The sequence below is a fragment of the Mytilus trossulus genome, chromosome 14 (genome assembly GCF_036588685.1).
Source record: "Mytilus trossulus isolate FHL-02 chromosome 14, PNRI_Mtr1.1.1.hap1, whole genome shotgun sequence".
Lineage (NCBI taxonomy): Eukaryota > Metazoa > Mollusca > Bivalvia > Mytilida > Mytilidae > Mytilus > Mytilus trossulus.
In genome coordinates, this window is record NC_086386.1 from 76305170 (window position 1) to 76331146 (window position 25977).

The window sequence follows — 25977 nt, forward strand, 5'->3', positions numbered from 1 at the left end:
TTTAATACTCTTCTTTGGTCAATTGTTCGATTGATGTATCAAACGGACAATATTGCATAAGGATGATATTTTAAACTTGCACATATCCATTATTTATGACATTTTCAAAAGACGTTAAAACTATTTCAATTGTAAATAGTATCGAATGGTGTCAAAATAGGTAAACAGTCAAACAAGTAAACGTTTAAAGAGCATTGAACATGTTAAATACCCAATACATATATAGTCTGATTTTTTTCTCAATGATCTATTTTTAAATGATCAAGTACTAGATAATAACTTGAATTGTCCAATTGAGGTAAACATGAACACACCTTATGTATTACATTTTCTGTTAAACCTGCATAAACCGGCTAGTCATAAGACTATCATAATGACCGTACAGTTTGTCGGTTTACAGGTAGGCAGAAATGTATAGACTTATGCCGTCAAATAATTTGCATGCATTTTTTTTCTGTTTCATTATTAGCAGAAAATATTTATAGTAATAAGTGAAAATATATCTTAGTTATAGGTTGTGTCAGTGGATATGTAATGTGTTTGACAGAAATTTTATCCGTAATCCAATTTTTATGTTTTGGAGTTACCGAATCAATTGTCTTTGAAGTTTGCAACAGAAGTTCATCTTTCGAATTAAAAAAAAAGAAAACCGTTGTTTTATTATCGTTTAGAAAACTTTATCTCGATATTATCAGCTTTAATCTAATCAGCTTTAGTTTCACTTTTGATTAGCTTTGAAATGTTGAATTTGGCATTGTATGTACATACCAAAGGATTTTCGATTCTGTAACAAACATTTTATCCCTTCAGTGTTTGAAATGATATCAGAATATCATTTATATGGTAATTTTTATAAATGTTTATAAATTTCCTGTTTTCTAATACTAATGATTTTCTTATCCCAAGCATAGATAACCTTACCCGTATTTGGGAAATATTTTTGGAATTTTTGGTCATCAATGCTCCTCAACTTTGTTTTAATTTCTTTAAAAAAAATTATCTGAGCGTCACTGATTAGTGTATGTAGATGAAACACGCGCCTGGCGTATTAAATTACTTGTATAACTATTAGCATGTCGTAATGTACTATTGTATTGTTTATTTGTGTATGTCTCTGTCCAACATGTTGTAACATTTAGTTGTACTGTATTTCTGTCATGTTATGTTGTCATTTCAGAGTTATATCAAAAATTGCCGTAAAGGCACCAGGTTGGCTAGCTACAAAACAAGGTTCAACACATATTTTTTTCTTAAAAATGTTCTGTAAAAAGTGTGGAAAATGGCAGATGTTATTTTATAGTTCTTTTCTATATAAGTGTTACATTGTCGTTTGATCTTTTGTTGCACATTAGTGTTTCTGTTTTTTTTTGCTGTTTCCCTCTTAATATTGATGTGTTTCTCTCAGTTTTGGTTTGTAACCCGGATTTGTTTTCTCTCAGTCGATATATGACTTTCAAATAGAGGTAAAATTTTAGTGCCTTTAGTTGACAATTTTACCTGTTACGTCAGTTTTGTTCACACTTTGTTTTTAATATAATGATATACTCTGGCTAAAAAAGGTAGGATAACAATTGATGCGCAAAAAGTCACGATAAACTTATTAGTAAAAAGGCAGGAGATACATTACAACAACAACAAAAAACGCCGTTTTACACTGTTCATCCTATTACCTACCATAAAAAAAAATGGTAGCTTCCTTACATTATAAAGTGCTTTATATGGTTTATACAATTTATAGAATGTTGATAGCAAGGATCAAAAACATTGAAAAGTATTTTCAACAAATCTATGTAGAGCGGTCCTGGTTACACGTTAACGTAGTGTTGAGCAGATCACTCATACATGTAAGTTAATTTGAGATTTGGTCTGGTTCGATCGAAGTCGTCAAATTCAATATAAACTGATGTAAAGTAATGTCCGGACTGGGTCCGAAGTTAACAGAGTTAACTTATGTTTACTTTTGGCAGGATTGGTTTAAAGTTAACTTATGTATGTTTAATGAGCAGACCTGTTTCCTAGTTAAGTTTTTCGGCAGACATAAACAGTCCTAGAACCAAGTCCCCTTTTCAGGTTAACTTGATTGTGATCCTAGGACTGGTCAGACTAGTCAAACAATATGTCACTGATTCAATTTGCCAGTCCAAATGACTAGTTGTCAAGTTAAAGTGCTGTGCAGGTAAGGACTAAATACATCTGGTGTGCCAAATTGATAGACACATACACAATTCAAATAAAAGACAATAATACAAAAATACATATTTCAAAACTAGATATATGTAGAAAAAAACATATTTTTGTCGAGGATATTTATATTTCATCGACAAAAAAAAATCTTTTGTGTTATATTATGTATTTCAGCTTTATTTTGAAGTTAATGATATGGTTCACATCTCTTGAACAAACAAAGTTTGAAAAAACATTTTTCTCCTACGATTTTTATAACGCTGATTTTACGAAGTTTAATAAAAAAAAGTTTGATTATTTTTCCAAATTATATATTTGTATGTTGTCCGTGCAGGTGTATATATGTTTTGACAGTAAACACATACAATGATTTCTTTTACTTTTTCGAGCATATAATTATGTTTTATCCAATATGCCAAAGTGACAGGTTTAATATAAATATAATGTTTGCATTGTAAACCTTGGTTTGTTGTAATATAAAAAAGATGAAAGAAGTATAGTCCATTTAAAATATAACAACACATGATGTCTAAACATAAATAACATAAGTCGGGTAATAGTATTAAGGCACGTGACAACATAGGAAACCCAATATATACACATGGAAAAAAGTATTGCAACACCTTGATTTTTTAAAACTTGAAAAATCAGCCTCTTTTTTGGATGAAATATAAAAACATATGTGTATAATAATATTGAAACATAGTTTATGATAACATTGGCATTGAAACTAAAAAAAATGTTTGAAAAAAAAATGATTTATATAAACACAATTTTTATAACAAAATCAAGTGTTTTTTGTACAAAAAATGCATTTTACGACTTTTACTGTAGTCGAACTTTACAATGTAAGACATTTCAAAATTAATCTTCAGATGACTGTTCACATCATGGTTGATCGTTATACGCCAAAGAATTAGTACTTTGTGCGCAGTCTCCATTCAAACGGATAACCGCATCTTAACGTCTTCTGATTCCTGCCATAAATCGACTAATTTGTTGCTAAGGTAGCAGCAACTATTTCTGATGAAGGGCATTGTTTATTTCATGATGTGTTTGAACTGGGTGTCCTTTTGTGCATTTTCCGCCCAATAGTGTCCAATCTATGCTCAATATGGTTCAAATCCGGGCTACGATCGGGCTAAGGAAGATGAACCGAATTCCATTTGAACATTGGAACTTCCTCCACGATGCTAATTTCCAACTTTGGCGAGGTCTGCACTACATTGGATACGGAAAACCGTGTGTCTGTTCGTTAGCAAAGGTCTCCGAAATGGTCTTATCGAACGATAATCAGTAGCGATGAGTTGATCTCGAACAGTTCTTGTTAAAAGGCTCCTGTATACCCACCACTCTCTTTTTAGGATTGTCCTGTGTGCAATGGGTTTCCTTCTGACCATCATTCATTATGCTTGATTTTCTCTAGCAAACGTTATAGGGGCTCTTCATTATCTCGGAATGTCTTTAACAGAGTTAATTGCCTTATTTATTCTAAAAACGACTTATAGTGGAATGGTGATGACCAGCAATACGTGCAGATTTTACAGCGGCATCCCTGCTTCTCCTATGCTGATAATCTGCCATCTTGCTGCAGTTAAGAGTTGTCAAGGACCCATTACAAGGTGTCAATCACATAACTTTAAAAACTTGGTTATTTAAAGTGTTGAAAACAATGAGGATGAAAACATCTGTTTTGCTGTTTACGGGTACAGTAGCTGCATGTGCAGACAAAAACTTATCGAGTCGATATTTATTGATGAAACTCAGGTGATACTTAGATTATGTTTAACAAGTTATATTTTACCAAATTATATCACAAAAAAATAAAGAGTGTTGTTTTCATTTCAATTTCAATTTGGTGTTGCAATACTTTTTTCCATGTGTATATAAACTAAATTGATAGTATCAACCAGTGATGATAATTGCTGATGATATTGGTTTTGCTCAAGTTGTTATTAACGACTGGTTTCTACGTGTTTTTTTTAGAATATGTGAGTTGATGATTCAACTTAAAACCACTTAACATATTCATTTTAAAACTGCTTTTTGTTCTTGTCTACATTTCAATTGACAATCCAAAGATCCATTTTTTATTACTTCAATTTCTTTATCTTAACAACCAATGCACAATTATACATGTACATTAATAGATGAAAAGTTAAGTTGCGTTGCAACATTTGTTTCTCTAAAAGGTTGCTTTGTATTAAAATGGTGAGGATATTTATGCAAAAAAGGCAATCAAAATAAATACGTCCAGACAAAAGTGCAATAAGCAGTAAAGGCAGGACAGATAACTGAAATAATTTCAAAAACTAGAATCCACGCATTTTAGAAACTGTCCATTGTTGGTTGACCAAGTCCTAATAGATATATACTTCGTGCTTTTAAATATTCGTTGAACCCTGTATTAAAAAGTTTTCACTACATAAACAAGGTCACAATTTGGACAGTAAACGTAGCAAAGATTTAAGAATACAACACCAAAAATCTAGCATGCCTTTACAATTACACAAATATTTTTGTACTTTTTTTGAGACGGATCTGGTATTTTCTAGTATTGCACATTTATATTGCAAAATTCGAATTACCTTTGGCATTTAGAAACTTTTTTTTTTCTAATCGCCAATAATCTGCATTGTTTCAATACATAGCTGGCATAAGTAACGAGTAGTACCCATTAAATATGATACACATAGCCCTTACTTGACTTATTTGCTGCTTTGTTATGTGTAAAAAGTAAATTTTTAACACAATGAAATACAAACATTGTATATATAAATTTTGCGAAAGCAAATTTACAAATCTAACATTGTTGGGTTGATGCTTAGACGAGTTGTATATACATTATGTACACAGCCATGTATCACCATCATTGATGGCGATCCGATGGACACATCTGTTGTAGGGTTGTCACTGACTCAGACGTACTTATGGATATAATTATTTTCTGTGACTGTATCTTACATTAATTTGTAGGATCCTTTACTATAGATAATTTAGCTGATCTGTAACAATAACATCTTCATGCCTTATATATCATGTACTGTAGTACGCCGCTAGATTAAAACTGACGAGGAAAGGTAACACATGCCCACCGAGAGCTCTTTTATTGAGAGCCCAGTTGGTCGTGTGGTCTAGCGGGACGGCTGCAGTGCAGGCGATTTGGTGTCACGATATCACAGTAGCATGGGTTCGAATCCCGGCGAGGGAAGAACCAAACATTTTGCGAAAGCAAATTTACAGATCTAACATTGTTGGGTTGATGTTTAGACGAGTTGTATATATATATATAATGGTTTTACACTAGTAATTTTGGGGCCCTTTATAGCTTGTTGTTCGGTGTGAGCCAAGGCTCCGTGTTGAAGGCCGTACTTTTACCTATAATGGTTTATTTTTTAAATTGTTATTTGGATGGAGAGTTGTCTCATTGGCACTCACACCACATCTTCCTATATCTATATATACATTTTGACGTGATAGCATGAGCAACCATAATATAACAAGTATCTGTACAGCAATGCAATTCATAGAATGAAAAACAAACATCACACGTCGTTTTAATTACTTGCGTTTGATATATACAATGTTAGTCAATAATCAAAAGATCAGCAGGTTAATTTGTTTAACTTAAATTGACAAAGTTAGATGTCAGAACAGATATCCAATTAACAAGTCGTATTATACTGTAATATGTGATATATGCTTTAAATTACCGCGTGCAGATAATGCCTTGTAAGCATTCTAATATGTTTACTAAACGATTTTAAAAATGTATATCATCAGTTTAAAATAGCTCCTGTACAAATACATGTCTTTCATTAAATAACCAATTAAATTTGATGTTTGAAAATACTTAATTAATTATTATCTTTACTATAACGCATGATTCCCGATTATAATGTGCATGACATTGAAATAGTATATCTATTTCAATTGTATGGTTCTAATTATAATAACCTCATATAGTGAGGAAATGATCCTGTTTGCATTATATTGCTTGAACCGGACTTACGAGATTGTTTGATACTCAATATATTCTCATCAAATTTGGTAAAGCAAATCAGTAAAAATTGTAAAGGTAAAATCATTTCATACATTCACTAATTACTTTAAGTGGAGATATGTCAAACACGCTTTCTCATATTTTCATGCAGTGAGTATATCATAATAAACCCTTTTTCGTCGTTTTTTTTTTTATTAATTTGAGAGGACTCAATACAGTTTTAAATTCAATTGTGGTTTTTCAGAGGACTCGATAAAGTTTCAAATTCAATTGTTGTTTCGTGATCCTGACATATGATAAAGTTTTTAGTAATCATTTTTAAAAATCCCAATTCGAAAAACATATGACTCAATTTTGAGATAAAAGAGGTTTAAAATCTTTTAATTGCTTTAACTTGGTTAACAAATTCTGTCGCCTGAAAATTGTAAAATCTATTGTTTGTTTCAAATAATTTTGGTAATTTTTATTTACTAAAATCTATGATGCGTGTGCATGAACGAAAACAAAAAGCAGGATTATTATTCAATTTGAAAGTCATACGTTAGCAAACTTTATAATCCTCTGAAACAACTAGTTTGACACTTTTATCTTTTATGGAATCACCCCTGCTTCTTATATTTGAATATCATTTATCTTTGGTTTTGATTTTTATATCTTCGAGAAACAAGTTCAATTCACATGAAAGCATGTTCCCTTTTTTTCTGAAATCATATATACTAGTAGTTAATATGTTGTCCTTATGAACCACCCCAATACATTGTTTTTGTTTAGTATACATTCGCGTGTTTATAATTATTTTTATTTTTGCCAGGAAGGTAAAGCATATCCAGAATCACATGTTTTTGATATGCCTTGATGGAATCCTTGTATACTACTGCAATACAAAGCTCCAACGATTACAAGTTTAAAGAGTTGTATATAACGTGTTCCTTTCTCTCTAAACATTTAGAAATATTGCCAAATTGTCTTCTGAATCTGATTTTAAAACGGACATGACGATTACAAAACCAAAATACCAATACATGAACCCAAAAGGAGGGAAAAAAATGTTACCTAGACACACTCCTAAATAATTGAAATGATAGATGTGAATATAGTGTTTTCAAGTCATTTACCATTGATAATTTGATAATAAAGGCAAACGTTATTAAAACACTATTTTTGCTAAAAAAAAACAACCAAAAAATCCGCTATAGTTATGCTGCAGTATAATATATATCACAACCATTTAGTGAATATATACTTGAAAATCTATCTTGTTTATGAAAGAATGTTTGAGATTGTAAGAAGACAAATGATAAAAATCAAACAATTAACGTATGCACAGATTTGCAAAATCACGAAATCAGTTTACAAAGACGATGCAAGTAAACATCAATCCTCAAAAGATAGAAAAATATTAAAGTCATTGTTTATAACTTAATTCTAAATTCCATTTTAAAAAGGAATACATTACGAAAAAAAAACGTTGCTGACGTCACATGACAAAATTGTATCTATAGGCTGATAGACAACAAACCGTTCAACAGTCTGAAAACACGTTACATACAGTATTTAATTAGTGATTGAACCAAACAAGGTCATTATCTATTTTAGTTATATCTCGTAGCTTGTGACACTTTTTGCGATATCTTCAAATTCCTTTAGTTAGATATGTATTTCCAAGTAGATGCAATACAGAATAGAATAGTTCAATTGAAAGAGAACTTTATTTCACTTTTTTCAGTCTGATGCTTTGCTAGATGCAGGGTTTCCCCTGGGTCAATTATTTTTTTCGCCACCTCTTTCGTCTAAACAATATTTTTTTCGCCACTTTTTAATTTTTTTCGCCAATTAACCATTAACCAATTAACAAATGTACCTTTTTTCTGTCCCCCTCGCTTAAATAAGATGTTTTCCCCCATTGTGTCTTTGATTAATATTCTCTCAAACTCAAAAGGTGCCACTATTCTTTTATCAATAAAGAAGATATAAGTCCTAGAACATAACAAATTAATGGACATGTTTTAATCATATAATACCAGTATACTTCGTAGGGCAAGTTTCTTTAAAAGAAAAATACTGATGTGCACTTTTGTACTAAGAAGTGGTTTTATAACAAAACCAAAGCTTTTATCACATGAAATGGATCCCTCATTTCATGTGTTATCATTACATTGAAGTGTTACTCTCATTCGAGGGGTTGTTCCCAACCTTTTTGATAGATTTTTCATAACGACAGTTTTCTCTTCTTGACCATCGTAATAAAAAAGGTGAGACGTAAAAACTATGCTTGAAACACGTGTGTCACTCAAACGAATTTAAAGTAGTTTTAGAGTCAAAGGATAATTAAAGTTTTAATTCGGAGATTTTTCTTGCTTTTGAACATTTTTCGTCACACCAAATTATTTCTTTTCTAAACTATCTTTAAAAGGAAGGAGACATAAAAAATTGCTTCAAACACGTGCGTCGCAAAGATGTAAATAACTTCTGTATGTGACCGTTAACGGAAGCCATTTAACCATATCATTTTGTCAAACAATTCAATCAACACCTTTAATAATTAGTCCTTTGTTGTCGATAGCAATAAAATGCAACCAGCTGATTTTTGATTTTCTGTCCGAATCTTAATGAGGTCAAGGTGAATTCCAAGTATTGTTTGATTGGGTAAAGTCCGAAAAATTCGAAAAAAAGTAAAAAAACAAGATGGAGGAATATAAATCGTTGTATATATTTCTTTCGCCAAATTCTTTCGCAAATGACGAATTTTTATCGCCACAATTATTATTTTTTCGCAAATTGCGAAAATGGCGACCGCCAGCGGAAACCCTGGCTAGATGTGACCAATAAGGGACCATATTCCGGCTGAATATGTACATGTATATTATGTCATTCACTCCTAGTTTTTTATTGGGTTATTGTTGCCTATTCTTAAGTTTTCTATATTGTGTTTGCTATTATTGTCTGTTTGTCTTTTTCATTTCCGGCCATGGCGTTGTCAGTTTATTTTCGATTCATGAGTTTGACTGTCCATTTGGGATCTTTCGTCCCTCTTTTACTAATCATACGTGTATATACGAAGAACTCGTATGGGTAGTATTCACCAGTACCGATATTACAATAACTTTCTACTATACTATCGAATCGTGGGAAAATATAGTTATTCTATTTTCGTTATATAAACATTTCATCACAAGTCAACATCTTATTGGTGACGCTCGGTTCACTAAATTTAAAAAAAATCAAATCTTGAATAAACATTGATGAAATAAATAGACTGAAATAGACCAAAAAATGCTGAAACTACTTACTATATGATATATACATATTTGTTATATATATAATTATATTATTTGTGAACTATTTTGTTTCATCCAAAGATGAATAATCAAAAGTAAATATTGTAGTTTCTGTCTTGTATTGTTATTTTCCACCTTGGTATAAAAATACGTCTTGTCATTTATCCTTTTCAGTATTTATCTGCGTATTACTTTATCGAACATTGTATAATATTTTCAAATAATTTCTTTGAAAAAGAAGTGATAAAGAGTCGCCATTCATATATATTGCATTGTAATCATTCATGCTAAAAAAAAATGTTTAATACTATAAATCACTAGCAGATATCATTTAAATATCCTCTCTGTACAAATAGATAACATCCTAATTACAATCAATTGGCATGTGGACAAAACCGCAAATTAAATGTATTTTAAAATGAAAAAAAAATGTTCTAATTTAAAATCAATATAGATTTATGATATTTCATGGTAGACAGATTTAAATAAGTAATTAAAACTAGTTGCCGATCCAATAATTTATTTTCATCTTGATTGTTATAATTTGTTATTGATAATTACTGTTTAAACTAAGACATATATTTGTAAACCTTTTATCATTTTTATAATTTATTTAAAAAGAATAATCACCAAAAATACTGATCTTACAGGAAAATCAAATCGAAAAGTCCATAATTAAAAGAACACTTTGAGGCTATTTAAGTGAATGCACATTTGTATTTATAAGCCGACCGTACAAGGGTCGTCTAGCCAGTCAAGGTCGTTAAAAACTGCCATTTGTTGTTGTATTTATAAATTATTGAACGTATCAAGCATAACTTGATGGGAAGTTTGTGAGCAACAACAAAACATCTATTTGTAACTTTTAATGATCCTTTAATTCTGTGTGACATAGCCTCACATGTATACTTTAAAGTAAGGGTAACTTTTACATTTGATAAGTTGTCGTTTTAGCCGTGAAATGGATCTCCCTTAACATGACTTTGCATATTATTCTTTATCTATTTTATCAATGCTCAGTTAAACAAAATCTATTTCGAATGGTGTAAATAAAAAAATAAAAAATAATACCAAAAACCAAGATATAGAATGCGTCGATATGATAAACGCCAATGTGAAACAAAACATAATGAAGATATATATCAATATAAAAAACACGACGTTCAGTTCATTTACAAACCTCACAATCTATCAAAATATAAGAGGCCAAAACACATATTGCTAGTGATATACATTATAGTAATGACACCACAGATATTCTTCATTTTACCGTTAAGGATCTTCGCTACTCTTGATTTTGATATTTTTCCAGATGTTTGGAATCCTCTGATTTTATCAATGGATTGCCATTACACATTTTGCCCTATAACTCATGCTATTGTTTTCCATTATTTCTTTGCAGATATTCAAAAACATCTTATATCAAAATTTATAAAACATATTTTAAAAGAAGAAAAAGTGCAAATATGTACGATCGTTGATTTTTTTTTCTCAATAAATGACTAATCTATGACGCTTGAAATTAAAACTTAAAAGACCAAATACAGTATGTCGTTACAATTCACAAAGCTTGCCAACATACAGATAAGTAATTAATTCCTTTGAAAGAACATTATAAGTATTTACCAAAATTCAAGGTCTTGTAAACTGATAATTCATAATTATGACCACTTTGATATGATTATAAAAGTGTTTACTACATGTACTACACTGTTGATCAGTGACATATAACTAGAAGAAGTGATAGGAATAGAACACTTACAGCAAAACAGGATTATTACATGTACGAAGGACAACTAATGCGACACATACACACTTATATCAGGAAGTTAGTGTGAACTGTCTAAATAATCTAGAGAAATAATTCCCGCCAAATTTTCTGCAACTAATATCTCGAAAACGAGTGCACAGACCTTTCGTTTTTCCGATTCGTCTAGTGTAAGATATATCTGTATTCATTATGACCTGAAATACGGTATATGTACATGTATTTACTTTTCGATTTTTGTTCTTTTAAAAAAAGTACAACTTTATTTATTTGTTTTTATATTTAAAACCCAGTTATTACTTGGCTCATTACTCATCATAAAATGACTTATGTCTTCCAAAATATGTTCAAACTTTAAGGAACAACACGCTAAGATTGACAATGTTTTTATTAGGACGATACAAATATGTAACGGAAGGTTTCGTCATATATCTTTAAAGATCTTGATATCAAATACTGCTGAAGTTGAGAATTTTAAATTGAATACAATGTCATATGAAATGGCAGTTGCATTTCTTCTGTTAAATAGTCTGGTATAATTTTCTTTTATGAAGATTTACACTCGCCATTGGTGGCAAACATTGCAGGTGTCCAAAATAAGAGTATTTTTTGTAAATCTCACCAAGAAACAACAATCAATGAAAAGTTCAACTGTGTATGAATATTTGAGAAACATACGACAGCAAAGCAAATATCAAGTCAGTACCAGTATAGGTCTGTACCAGAATAGCAATTTAGACGATGTGTTGTTTAAGAAATAATTCATTGGAGCTTGAATATATCCTGATTTTACCACGGGTTGGCCCATTATGACAAATATTTTACCCTGAGCAATAGCGAGGGGTAAAATATCGGCATAAAGGGGCAACTCGTGGTAAAATCTAGATAAATTCAATCCCCCATGAATTATTTCGATTCTTATAGGACAAATACGGCAATTCGTTTGGATCGAAGCGTTCTAGATAAGAGGCAAATATTTGCCGTTCCCATACATGAACACACTTTTAAAATGGCATAAAAGAACGGAGCAAACGAATTAGTGACATGCTTAAACTATTCACAAGAGCGTATTTAGATAGTTTTTGGATGCATTTAAATGATAATTTACTTACATGTTTTATTTGTATTAAACATGGCCTATACAACAATTTAGCATCGTTCGTGTATGTTTCAATGTTGTGATGATTTTCGGATTCACAAGCGTGTATTTTCGCGTAAAATGCTTATATTCTGATGTTATCGTATTATGACGTCGGGTATCTCATTCATAAACAATCATATAACGTGGGAGTGCGATCGAAACAGCCTAATCAGTATATTCATATTTTACCATGGGTGTTTACTCAAAGCGTTTTAAGGACGCCATGTTAGAATTACAATTATATATGAGACACAATTTTCTCTGCTGTCATAGATTCTTGATATATGCATATGGCTAATATATTATCTTTTATAATAGATCAGAAAATGAAGAAACATTGCTGTGACCAGAAGAAAAGATTTTAAACAAGAATAACTACTGTATTCCAATTTAGATTCAAAGCAATGGCGAAATCCAATTTAAACAATTATGCACAGAAAGACAAATTCAAGTAATGCACATGTATTTACTATTTTTAGTAAATGATATTACCATGTAAACGGCTCCCAACTGACACTTATGAAGCTATTCAAACAAGAAAAACTGACTACCTAAGTTATAGACAAAACAATGAATGGAAAACATATATATGTAACACAGCAACTAGTGAAAACCACTGAATTGAAGGCTCCTGACTTTCGAAATGCACGTACATAATGAATCACAGTGAAACATCTTAGTGGTTGCCTCATGCTTTTTTTTTTGGAAATTGGTGCATTTGCTTTTATAATTTTTTTTTCAATTAAACTGTAATAAATAAAGATGTAAAAACTTATCTTTGGAAACTTTTTTAATTTGAAATAAAACTTATAATTACACCGTATAAATGGACAAATTAACGAATGTATATTTCAAACAAGTACGTTATCATTTTTAACGAACAGATAGGATTAGTGTAATCCATGATTTTAAAACAAATCATGTTATTCAGTAGTGAAAACATTGCGTTTATTTGATAAAGAAAATCGTTCTAGAATACAACTATGGGTTACATGTAATAAACGCTTACGTGTATCAATTTTCTTTTTGAAGAAATGGTCACTTCCCGGTTGAAAGTAATTGTATTAATCCTTCATTAGTTCCCCCATATGTTGTGTATACAGTTTCTAGTTTAATTGGATTTCAACTTCACCAAAAATTTCTATGGTTGTCTAATCATATCAAAATTCAAAATTCAATATCTATAAAAAAAAAAAAAAAAAAAAAAAAAAATGACAATTATTGTAATAACTATAAATGTCCTTTAAATAGTATATCATCATTAAACGAATGCATTTTGATATCTTTTATGGTTGCAGATCTATACAGCCTAATACCGATTATTCAATGTATCTTCCGAGGAACTCAAAATACAGGAAAGTGTTGGTAAGTACTATGTTTTTTATAATCTTGTAATCGATGGTGGTTTATTTGTTTTTCATCACTAAGTCAGGAGTTAGTTTAGCATGATTAAACTCCCTATTTTCAACATATTTATGCTTACAAGAAATAGAAACATCAAACATCAATGTGTCGGTACTTTAAGATTGAGTTCGTTTTGATTGGTCGTAAATAATTTTCACTAGTTGACTTTTGGTCGTTCTCGACTATCCCTTTGGAAACTTCCGCCTGTGTTTTCTTTTCACATAGAGTAATTTTGCAATGAGTGTTTTAAACGTCATAATGTAAAAACAACAAACACACATGAATTAAAACTACATTTTGTAGTAAGAGACGAACATGTTACAGTATAGGTTTAATACACATATACATTTACCTTTCAAAAGATATTATGCACGGCAACATAACATATATATATATGTATGCAACAGTACATATACATGTGTATTATGCATGTTCTACACTGTGTCAGTTAATCAGGTCTAAATCTGGAGAATTTTTGATCGATCATTAGTATTAAAAATCCGAAAAAAATCGTATATGTTACAAATGAAATCATATTGAATCTGAATCTTTTTGCCATCTGGTCGAAGAGTATAATTCAAATTTGTGTGCCTTCTCTTTATGGATAGAACAGTCGCTTTTTTTTTAGTATGCATCTTTTTTAAGGTTGAATGGCATACAATTCACATGAGATAAAATGATAAGGCATTTAGCAAATAAGTGTATACTGTAATATATATTTATCATTTCAAAACTATAGTCATGATAATGGTGTAAATAAATTAGTATCCTTGTTCGGAATTATTGAAAAAAAGATAAAGAAAATATAAAGCTTCACCTTCGGTTGTCGTGGTTGACTAAAATCAAGGTAGCGCTATCAATTTGATAATTTAAGGAAAACATTCCAAATATATATTAATACATGTTACAAAATTAGAATTATATAATAAACATAGCCTTGTAGCCTCATACTGATATAACTATCTTATTTCATTTCAAACAAATGAAAACTTATATTTGGAATGTTTTCCTTACATTATCAAATTGATAGCGCTACCTTGATTTTAGTCAACCACGACAACCGAAGGTGAAGCTTTATATTTTCTTTATCTTTTTTTCAATAATTCCGAACAAGGATACTAATTTATTTACACCATTATAGTTTTTAAATATGTATTACAGTATACACTTATTTCTGACACTGAAGACCAAAGAGATCAACTGCGGAGAGAACTACCGAAACGATGGGGTGTACCTTCACCGGAGTCAGTCATAGCGATCACAGGAATACATCATCAGTTCAACTTAAAAGACAAGAACAATTTGAAACACATGTTGATCGAGGCTGTCAAAAGCACTGGTAAAATATAAAAAAAAATCGTTTAAAATATTCTCTGTTTTCTTCTTTCATTAAATAACTTGTTCACGTGTACGATAAACACATTTAAACATTTGAGTTCGGTTATTGTGGCTTTAAAAAATAAGGTAGCCTATTCTACACGAAAGCAAAACGAGAAATAACACTAGTTGCCATTATAATCTTTCTAATACGAATATTTAAAATGAAAATTTTCAAGAGAACTGTTATTTTTATTTTTTGTATGAACCTCTCCGTGAACTTCAATTGATTAAGACAAATACTTTTTCAGTTATATATTTAGGCGGTTTTTTTTACATGTTAGGTTTGAATAATCAATAATGATATCGAAATGTTTAGTTAGGAAAGTAATTATACGCACTGGGTGTGCTCAGCTTATGAGTAAGGTCTTCACATGAAAATTTAATGTCTTTAATATTCTAATGACATTTGTACAATTATAAAAAAACACCAAAGGACGACTTCATATCAGAACATATGAAAGAAGAGACGGTGGCATTTTTTTGTTTTTATTTCTCAGTACTTCGTATTCACTTACAAAATCCCATCTTACAGCTTTTCTCAAATTTAAAATAGGGTTAATATTCACGATTCACGTATTTATGAACAGTTATGTGCTTAAAAAAGCAATTGATTAATTGAATGTAAGTTTAAACGACACTTTCATATATGTCAGTTTCTTCGTGGTGGTCAGTTTTTGTAAATGGAGAATGCCTGAATGACCGAAAAAAACCAACCACCTTCTAATGGAAACTAAAAAACATATCTAATTTACGAAATTAATGATCGACTAGTCTTACACTGGTTCAATACCAATCGACCACCATGTCCTCACCAAAACTCGGCAAAGATATCACCATCATAAAGAAGTTGGTAGATACAATGTGGTAAAAAGGTAACAGGTTTTAAGGATCTTTAGACATCAGTTTTGTTTATAGCCTCTTGTATATTTTGTACTTAATCTTCATTCAGATCGCGGATGATTAATGAACAGACTTATAAAACGTGCACCTTATTGACCAACTCGTAAGTTGTATCAAGAGGAAATTTTATCTTTAATCTTGTTACTGTACATGTGTTCTCTGGTTTCAAAAGCATATGAGTTCTGAGAATTAGTAGACTACTTTTGCAAATATGAAACAGTTACGTGGGAACGGAACTGTACGGTTTTCTAATAATTTGATCATTCTGGAGACTGTCAAGCGGGGCTCCGACATTCGAAAAATAACAAAATGCTTGATGGAAACTTTGGCGAACTCTAATGTTACTATATATAACGTTTCTGCTTTAATTTTTATTGCTTAAAAATTCATAATGTAAATATGAAATAATCAAATAATCAAAAAGTTATATGCATCCAAACGTTCCCCTTAGAATGGTAGAGCTTCGTCGAAAACGATCAAAAATGTCACACAGCAGCGATCAAACATTTCTAAGTAACGTCGATAAACAAATCGTTGCTATCATAATTTTGAGATGTACCCTTTCTGATATATAGTCTGACCCGTATGAAAGTTTCAAAGCCATTGTTCCAGTAGAAATCCAAATATATTAATTTTCTCCATGCCAGATTTTTTTATTGACTGTACAATCGCTTTTAAGTGTACTGTACTATCACTCGAAGCCTTCCTGTACAATCACTTGGAGCTTTTCTGTATGATCGCTTGGCCAAATTTATTAAATACATTGCATATTCATATGCATTGCATTGATTATTCTTGTCTGTCCTATTATATTCATCTATGGTATTTGAAATGAAACAAACTGAACACAAAACCAGTCATTTAGACACCTTTTAAGGTGACTATATCAGAGTCAAAAACAAAATTCGTACAATAAATATAAAAATATATTCTCCCGGCCACAGGAGACCAAAATGACTCAGAAATTAACAAATATAGGGCCATCGTACGGCCTTCAACAATAAGCAAAGCTCAAATTACATAGTCAGCTCTAAAAGACAAAAAAAACAATGTAAAACAATTCAATCGAGAAAAATAATGGTATAATTTATGTAAAAAAAATGAACGAAAAACACATATTTAACACATAAACAAACAACAACTGAAGGATACAAAAAAAAAGACAGTACAAATTATGTAAAAAATCACTAATCTAAAATAAATATGCAAATAATCCTCGTACAAAATAAATATCATTAGTTACATAATGTGCTAGTGACCTAATACGGTATATATTGGGTCAGTAAATTCCTAATGGGATGAGAGCTAATTTCGCTCGCATCCTCATATGAAATTTACTGACTTAGCACACTATGTAACGAATTTATCTTTTCGTGTGACCTTTCAAAATGAGCAAGTCTTCAATACTGTTAACATTAAGAAACTACTTCCATTGATCTTACAAAAGCAAGTACCAACAATAACAACTTGTAAGGTTTGAATGTGTTTTATTTATTTTAATCTTAATCATCAGTTTCTGCGTTTGTTGAAATCTGTACTTTTTTTCTCAGTACCGTTTTGTTTTTATAAAGAAACGTAACACCACATCTAACTGTGTATGAAATAATCCAAACCTCCCGACAAACCTAATATGTAATCTCCACGATGGCGCTTTTAACCAATCATATTCCTAGAAATGTATAGGAGGTAAAATAATTATGTTTACCTAAAAGGTGACTAGATGCTCTGGAAGGGTAAGCATATTTTGAATTTAACTTAATATATCATTTACCAGCAATTTAAAAAATATATATAAACGTCTTTGATCATTTGAACAAAGAATGTTTCATCACAGGATCGGGATGTTGTAACTAGATAAAGGAATTCGAATGGGGAATTGTGGTAGCTAATCACGGATTCAATAAAAGACACGTATAGGTCAATAAATATTATATCAAAATAAGAAGCGGTATAATTTCAAATGAGATGTCTATGTATTAACGTGACAAGCTAAAGCTACTGGTGGAATAGCTTCCGTAAAATTTATTTTATCAGTGATCGTGTAGGACTTGTTATCTGAAAGGCAATCAAAACACAAATCCTTACAGATTAGTTTTTAGCAGTGTCACGCTCCAGGAACTTTTCAATATTTCTAATATAAAATCCGAGGAAAGAAAGAAACAGTTTTTTTTTAGTGAGAACAACATTAAATCAAACTTCGAGCTCTTGACTTAGAACAGGTACATAAATAATTTGACGGGGTTAAACAAGTATGTGTGAACTCTGTTCTCTCCATAACTGGCGCAACACAAGACCAAACTATAAAAAAATCAGTTGAATGATCGGGTCATCATTCAATACTATCATTGACGATATCAGACCAGGTGCGGATCAAGCCTACTAAAAACATCCAAACCAATGAACAACGCAAACAAAATAAAACCAAATCGAACTCCCTCTCCCCGCATACCGGATCCACTAAGGCAGACTGCACCCATTGAAATAAAATCTTCAAACATCAGTTACACTTTCGAATATGTAATTTAGGTTACAGTAAAAAAAAATGATAACAATACCAAATAACTGTTATATAATCGTAAAAGAAACGGAAAGACAAAATCATATAAGGCATATGTTGCATTGGATTGCAGTACTGTTTATAAATATGTATATGACAGAAGTCTCATTGAAACATAGCTGACCATGAATGTGGCAGGAGAGATATAAGTAAGCATAATCTACCTGATTGTTATAATTATCCATATGCCAAAAAAACAACATAAACACTTGAAACTATTACAGCAAAATGCAATGCGTGTGTAGGTAAAGGTAATTCTTTTGTCTAGCTTACTTGCTAGCTGGACTGTGACGTCTTCATGAGGTAAGCTAGATTACCTTTCTTCGGGAGTAGTCTAGTTGGCCAAACGATTAACAGAAAAGCTCCAAGTGATTATACAGGAAGGCTCCGAGTGATAGTATAGTACACTTGCAAGCGATTGAACAGTCAATCAAATTACCCGACATGGAGAAAACTGAATTTATTTGGAATTCAACTTGAAAAATAACTTTAAAGTTTAAGACAGGTAGGACAATATTCAGAAAGGGCACATGTAAACATTCTGATAGCAACGATTGGTGTTTCCATGTTATTTTAGAATTTTTGATCGCTGTTGTAACACATTTTTGATCGTTTACACGGAGCTCCACTATTCTAAGGAAACGTTTGGATGCATAGATCTTTTGTATTGTTTTATTAGCTTATATTTACACAAAGAATGTTAAAGCAATCAAAACTTGAAGCAGAGACGTTATTTAGTAACATTAGAGTTCAGCAAAATTTGCATCAAGCGACTTGTTATTTTTCGATTTACGGAGCTACGCTTGACAGTCTCCCGAATTGCCAAAGTATTTGAAAACCGTACAGTTATGTTCCCACACTGTAATATACAGGAAAGTCTATTATGTCATGTGAGTCATGGGTGTTGTAGATTCTTGGATTGTTACTTGTGGTACAGAATCAGGAGTAGTCAATTTCATCGAGGAAGCGGTAAACGAACATTCAACTTTAGAAAAATACAACATTCCTATTGTTGGACTTATGTCAGAGAGAGTAATAAATGAGGTAATTAACTGTTAATGTAATGTTGTGAAATTGATTTAAATTCCAATAAAAAGTAAAATCAACTCCGAGGAAAATTAAAAAAAGAAAATCCATAATCAAATGGCAAAATACAAAGCTCAACCACATCAACAACTGTCGTATTCTTGACTTGGTATAGGCTTTTTCCTATGCAGAAAATAATGGATTCAACCTATTTGTACAGCTTGCTAAACCTCTCAATGGTATGGCAATGACTCCAAATTTCATTATATAGACAACGATACGTGAAAAAAAACCTGACACAATAAAAGAAAAATGTTAAAAATAGGGATACAACAGTCAATATTGTCTTATCATCTTAATCACTTTTTAAAAAAGAACGATTGTAACAAGGAAGCACACAAATGCCTACAGCAAATGAAATTCATAACGTTTATGCATGAAGCATGTACAATAGCAATACATTTGTTTTTCGCTTTTTTTTATCAATTTGAAAGTGAAAATAGGTTTTAAAAACATAATTATTCAATTGAAAAATGTACAGTAACTTTAATATGGTGATGATGTGTACTAAAACAACTGAACAGATATTAGTTGACGAAAAACGTGAACAGGTACTAGATCTGTCGTGGGGGATAAATCTAAATATTATTTGAAAAAAACACAGACAATGACCTAGTGAATTACTGTCAACCCGTTTATTTGTTATCTATAGAGAAGAATCTGTTTCGGATTATAGATAACATGATAAAATAATAAGTAGTTCTTTTCAAATACCTGTTGTCATTGTTTTAGATGACGTCATTCTGATTTCAAATAAATTTAACATGTTTTTCTGTTTCAATAAATATTTCCGTTCTAAAAATCTGGTTCAAATTTATCGAACATTTTCTTTACAGAATAGGACGATTGATTTGGATACAATTACAATGAACTTCAATGTCAAAACGTATAAGCAAATACGAAAAGAAATAATTGTATAAACGTTTTATGGATAACTATATGTCAATATCAGCTTCAATCAACATGTTGTTATTTGCTTACAAAGAGTAAAAACTAATATTTATTCTCATTTTTGCTTGTTTGGTGATAAGGGATATAGCAATATACTATAATAAAATGATTTTCTTTTGCAAGATTAAACCTCTTGGTAAACATGTAAAGGTTGAAAAAATCATCAAAGAAACAGTCAAAAGTGTTAGAACTCCTATTTGGTCAACAAAGGAGACATTAGATCCAAACCATACCCAGTTTATTGTCGTGAAAGATTCCTTTGAAAAAAACTCCAAACGTAGTGCTTCATCTGAATGTAGAGAGGCTTTTGAAAGTTTCTTGTCGAATATTAATGACACAGGTAAGTGTTTGATAATATTAAGATCGAGCCAAACAAACATGAATACTGATTCAGTGATTAAGAATTTAACTTAGCACCAAATGGATTTCTAGTGAAGTGAGGATATTGCCATAATTTAAGTATCACTGCTATGCAAATAGCATTACATTACCAAATATTCTGAAATTGCAAGTAGTTTAAAAATTAACAATGATAACTGTCAAAATAATAAGGAAAAATTTAAATACTCTAATGACCATTAATGTACGTTGCAAAATGTAAAATTAAAACAAAAAACTCGATGGTGAGAAATTATAGATTAGTTAAAAAAAAAGACAACCATGATCATTAGAAATTTTAGTCGTGTTTTTCAATCCGACCCGCTGAAAATCGTTTTTTCTATAGTATTGACCTTGTATCATGTATATAAAATATCGTTTATGCTGAGGATAAAATTCGAATATCACGGCCAGACCATGCGTAAATTTCCAACAAACGTATGGCTTCCATAAATTACTCATTCAACACATATATCGCTTAATGTTGTGTTTTTCAAAAATATACGATTTGTATAGAAAATATATAATATTTGGTGTTTTTGCTATTTTAATGTAGATTGCAAACATGCTCAGTATGAAACCAATGCAATATTGCCTATTGTCTTGGTACTACTAGAAGGAGGTATTGACGCACTGAAAACAACCTGGAGTGTACTGAAAAATAACAACCCTGTTGTTGTCATTGAGGGTTCTGGTGGAGCAGCAGATTTTCTCTCAATGTGTCATCAAGAACACAATAGGTTTTCATTCTCTGCATTACATGTGTGGTCTTCTAATTTTTCCAATTTCTAGCTTTCATAATTTATTTAGATATTTTTTTAAATAATTATATCTTGTATCATACACTTAATTATATCCCTTGCAGGCAGTGGTCCTTTTTTTTGCGAAAACCATACGAGATACAACTGCAACAAGTATATTACGGTTATTATTAACTCGAGTCACTTACGTTTAATTATTAAAAGCGCGAGGCTTGCCTAGCTTTTTAAATAATTAAAATCTTATTGTTTAGATATGAGAAATATTTTAATACACGAGTTACAGTTGCTCATCGTGCATGAAAATAATAAATTATGCCATTTTACACATGCAATTATACTTTCAAAGACAACAGATAATTATCTAAAAACAAATAGTGTCGAATTGAGAGCAGATTAGATAGAATATACATAAATGATTGATTTAAAATCAAAATGTAATAACATAATTGAGCTGCGTCGGATAGAAATCGACCTAATGTAAGTATGGACTATTCTGAGCGTTTTACTCATTTACGAATGTGCTTAAGACAGTAGTTTCTTTCAAATCTGATGTGGTCGGGAGTTGATTATTTTCGAGACGTGCATTCTACAGTATTCTTTCTTTCTGTCATGTACTTTTTAATACTATTGATACATGTAACAATCAGCATTTGAATACTCTCATTGGTACGTGAGCCGTAAGATGCTAATATAGGGTCAAGGGACTGAATATTTTTTTATGTGTTTTAATCATGAATGTGTGACATGAAAAATAAAATACCAACATGCAATAACTGCAAATTCTACGGTTTGTATGATAGATACAGTTTTTATGTTGTAACCTGGTAACAAAACAAATTGAAAAATATAAAGTGTGAGACTTTTCTTTCACTTAACGTTTATCATTTTGATTTGATGTATAATTTGAATAGGAAGACTGACAGTGAACAAGTAAAGCTGTCAGAATACGTTGAAAATTTACACAAATTAATAAGGAAATGCTTTGAAGATAAATCCTATGAGATGAAAAAAGAGGCAACTAAGTGGGCAACGGAGTGTTTGACGAAACATGAATTGGTATGAATTTATTTGTAGATAAACAGTAGAGAAGGTATGGTTGCGACCTTCTTTAAATTACATACAAACGCATCTTTAGACAGCGATGTGCACACAATTGGTCCCATAGTCATTTCCCGTTATGAAAGTTAATATAATATAGCGAATTGTGTAAATCTGGTCAAGTACCCTTTTTCTGCTTGCTATTGATATGATGTATCCAAGTGTTGCATGTAGTTTTATTTAACTGTCCACTGTTGCAAACATAGTTGGTGACTACAAACTTAGAAATAATGGTTGTTAATTTGCTATTTGCGGTAATTTACCAGGTTTATATGAGCTTATACGGTTTCAAAAGTAATCTATTTCCCGAACTGTTGAGTCAAATAAAACATCTATTTCCCCTACATTATGGTGCTGTTATTTGGCATATTTAACAACAACCAGTACATGTACATACAATTTTAACAAAGACACATTTTAACCGACTATTGTAAGTAAAAGAGTAAACTCCTAAAATACTGCCATTCTTGATTCCATAAGTAGATTAATTATGTAATGAAATATCTTCAAACTGTTTTAATAAGAAAGCCATTTGATCTTTGGCAAACGGTTTGGTATCATCGTGCAAAAGTCAAACAGAAAAGAAATGTGTATAATATCCAAGATGAAACGAGTGCATGTGTTTTTTCTACTTGTTCTAATTATATTTTTCATTTCACTGATTCTGTTTATAAATGTTTTTTCGCAGCATGACGATAATATGTTTGGTGTACAGTTAATGTGTTTCGAAATCGCCCCCTATGTAACCGAAAACTTATCCATATGGAATGATCCCTCAAAAAGCGCAAAAGTCATCGCTTAAAGACTTTTCCCAAAATATCCTTAACATTTAATATGTCCGTTGAATGTGTTACATTGCTGTTTAGTAAAATGTAATACAAATAAAAAGTCCTTCAATTTTTTTCGTTGAAAAAACATAATGCTTTTGTTTTGATTATAAGGGCTTTCCATTTTTCTGTTGAAAGACCTTTCGTTTTTGTTCAGATTATAAGGTGGTTCAAATTTTCTTTTGAAAGACCTTTTGCTTTTATTTTGAACATCTATTTTTTTCTTCTATTGTTTGTGGTTCATGCGCTGTTTTGTTATTTCAAAAGTTGTCGCTTAGATATTTTTCTAACACCGCATAACCGAATATTTATCAAAATTTTCATAAGTTAATACAATAGACGCTCGTTTCATCATTTTAAGACTCACCAAGGCGATCAGATCAAAATATTGATAAAACTTTGCTTTAAAGTCAAAGGACGTTATGCATTAAATTAAAACCCGACCTTGAAAAATCAAACCGGAAGTGACATGTTGTGTTGCCAGCAAAGTATTTCGCTTTTTTTTTTTCAAACAGATAAATTTTACATCAAAATAAACTTACATTTAAAGATTTAATAGTTTGAAAAGCCACAACAGAGCTTCTAAAACTGTATTTTTCCATAGCATTCAATTTATAAAATCAAGAAATTCATACGTTATGAATCACTGGTTAAATGTTAAAAGTATGACTCTTTTCAATTTAGTATATCAATATTGTGCTTCATGTACCTTTGTTTGTCATTTTTTTTAGTCATTGCGTTGTCAGGTTTTTTTTCGAATTTGAATTTGGTACTTCTTTCCACTCTATGACAATTGTTTCCACAAATCCGTTGTCGTTTACTGGAATTTGATCTATCGGATAAGATGTATCATCAGAGCTGTAACTTCATAATTAACAAAATAGTTATCACATGTACTCGTAAAACGGAATCTCAAAACCCTATAAAAACTTTTGATATCACCCTTAGTGTTCTAGTTGTTTACCTGTTACTGAGACATTTGTCTTATATATTGTTATGTAGAATTGTCAAATTGACTGTCGACATTGTATTGTCAGTTCGTTTTTCATTAATGATATGGGAAATCACATTGCAATCATCCAAATAAAAACACACATGAGAAGTGACAGAAATATAGTGTCTTTTGATTTATGGCCATTATTTCACTCGGGATGCAATAAAGACAAAGTTGCATACACATTCTTGTTATCATCATTATATTACATTTTTTATAACAACTGGATCATTATTGAACGAAATGATAATGTGTTTTGTGCAGTTATAAGATCCGCTTTATCCCGGAATTTAAGTCAGTCTTTTTTTTTAACTTTGTAGATTCATGTATATTCAATGGAGGAACAAACAACTAAATTAGACGATCTGATTCAAAAGGCAATTTTTGGCAAATATACAGGTAACCGTAGATAAAAAAAAAGTTTTGCAACTAACACTTTCACACTTTGCTATAAACCACTTTAATTCCGTTATCCTTAACAAATATGTATTGCTATATTGTTATAGTACAATCCATTTAAACGAGAAGCTGGATACACATATACACACTTTATGCATTTTTGCTTTTGGAGGATTTGAGCCTAAATGTAAACAAAATGTTATATACAAATTTTGTACTTTTTCAAAATAGTTTTTTTTTCTATGTTATGTTTTACAATCATTGCGTCATCTTCTAGGGACATGTTTCTTAAACATTTTCAATCATTTAAAGTTCATGAACTACGTTACTAACTTGTATCGCAAATACTGAATCAAAGTCCTTCCCATCAAGAAAATACAACAAAATTAATTACAAATGTGTATGTAAAATAGTTTTACAAACATTGATCAATGGTAAGAATTGAAATATACACATGGAAAAAAGTATTGCAACACCTTGATTTTTTAAAACTTGAAAAATCATCCTCTTTTTTGGATGAAATATAATAAAATATGTGTATAATATTATTGTATCATAGTTTATGATAACATTGGCATTGAAACGAACAAAAAATGTTTGAAAAAAAAATGATTTATATAACCACAATTTTAATAACAAAATGAAGTGGGTTTTTTTTGTACAAAAAAAATGCATTTTACAACTTTTACTGTAGTCGAACTTTACAATCTCAGATATTTCAAAATTAATCTTCAGATGACTGTTCACATCATGGTTGATCGTTATACGCCAAAGAATTAGTACTTTGTGCGCAGCCTCCATTCAAACGGATAAGCCCATCTAAATGTTTTCTGATTCCTGCCATAAATCGACTAATTTGTTGCTAAGG

The 25977-nt window shown here is 30.8% G+C and overlaps 2 protein-coding genes across 3 annotated transcripts in view; both read left to right on the forward strand.

The window, feature by feature from the left end:
* Positions 1-339: 339 nt before the first annotated feature.
* On the forward strand, positions 340-22853 carry LOC134698075 (transient receptor potential cation channel subfamily M member-like 2). Its single transcript, XM_063560366.1, has 8 exons — positions 340-400; positions 12693-12825; positions 13673-13739; positions 14940-15117; positions 19526-19659; positions 20776-20992; positions 21587-21770; positions 22703-22853. The coding sequence occupies exons 2-8, from the start codon at positions 12779-12781 to the stop codon at positions 22851-22853; spliced, it is 978 nt and encodes a 325-aa protein (XP_063416436.1). The 5' UTR covers positions 340-400; positions 12693-12778.
* A 2071-nt stretch (positions 22854-24924) lies between these two features.
* The window catches only part of LOC134696619 (transient receptor potential cation channel subfamily M member 1-like), a 31984-nt gene continuing 30931 nt past the window's right edge, over positions 24925-25977 (forward strand). For both annotated transcript variants that reach the window (XM_063558487.1, XM_063558488.1), the window contains exon 1: positions 24925-25109. In XM_063558487.1, the coding sequence (XP_063414557.1) occupies positions 25046-25109 (64 nt within the window). In that variant the 5' untranslated portion in view covers positions 24925-25045. The remainder of the gene's footprint in view (positions 25110-25977) is intronic.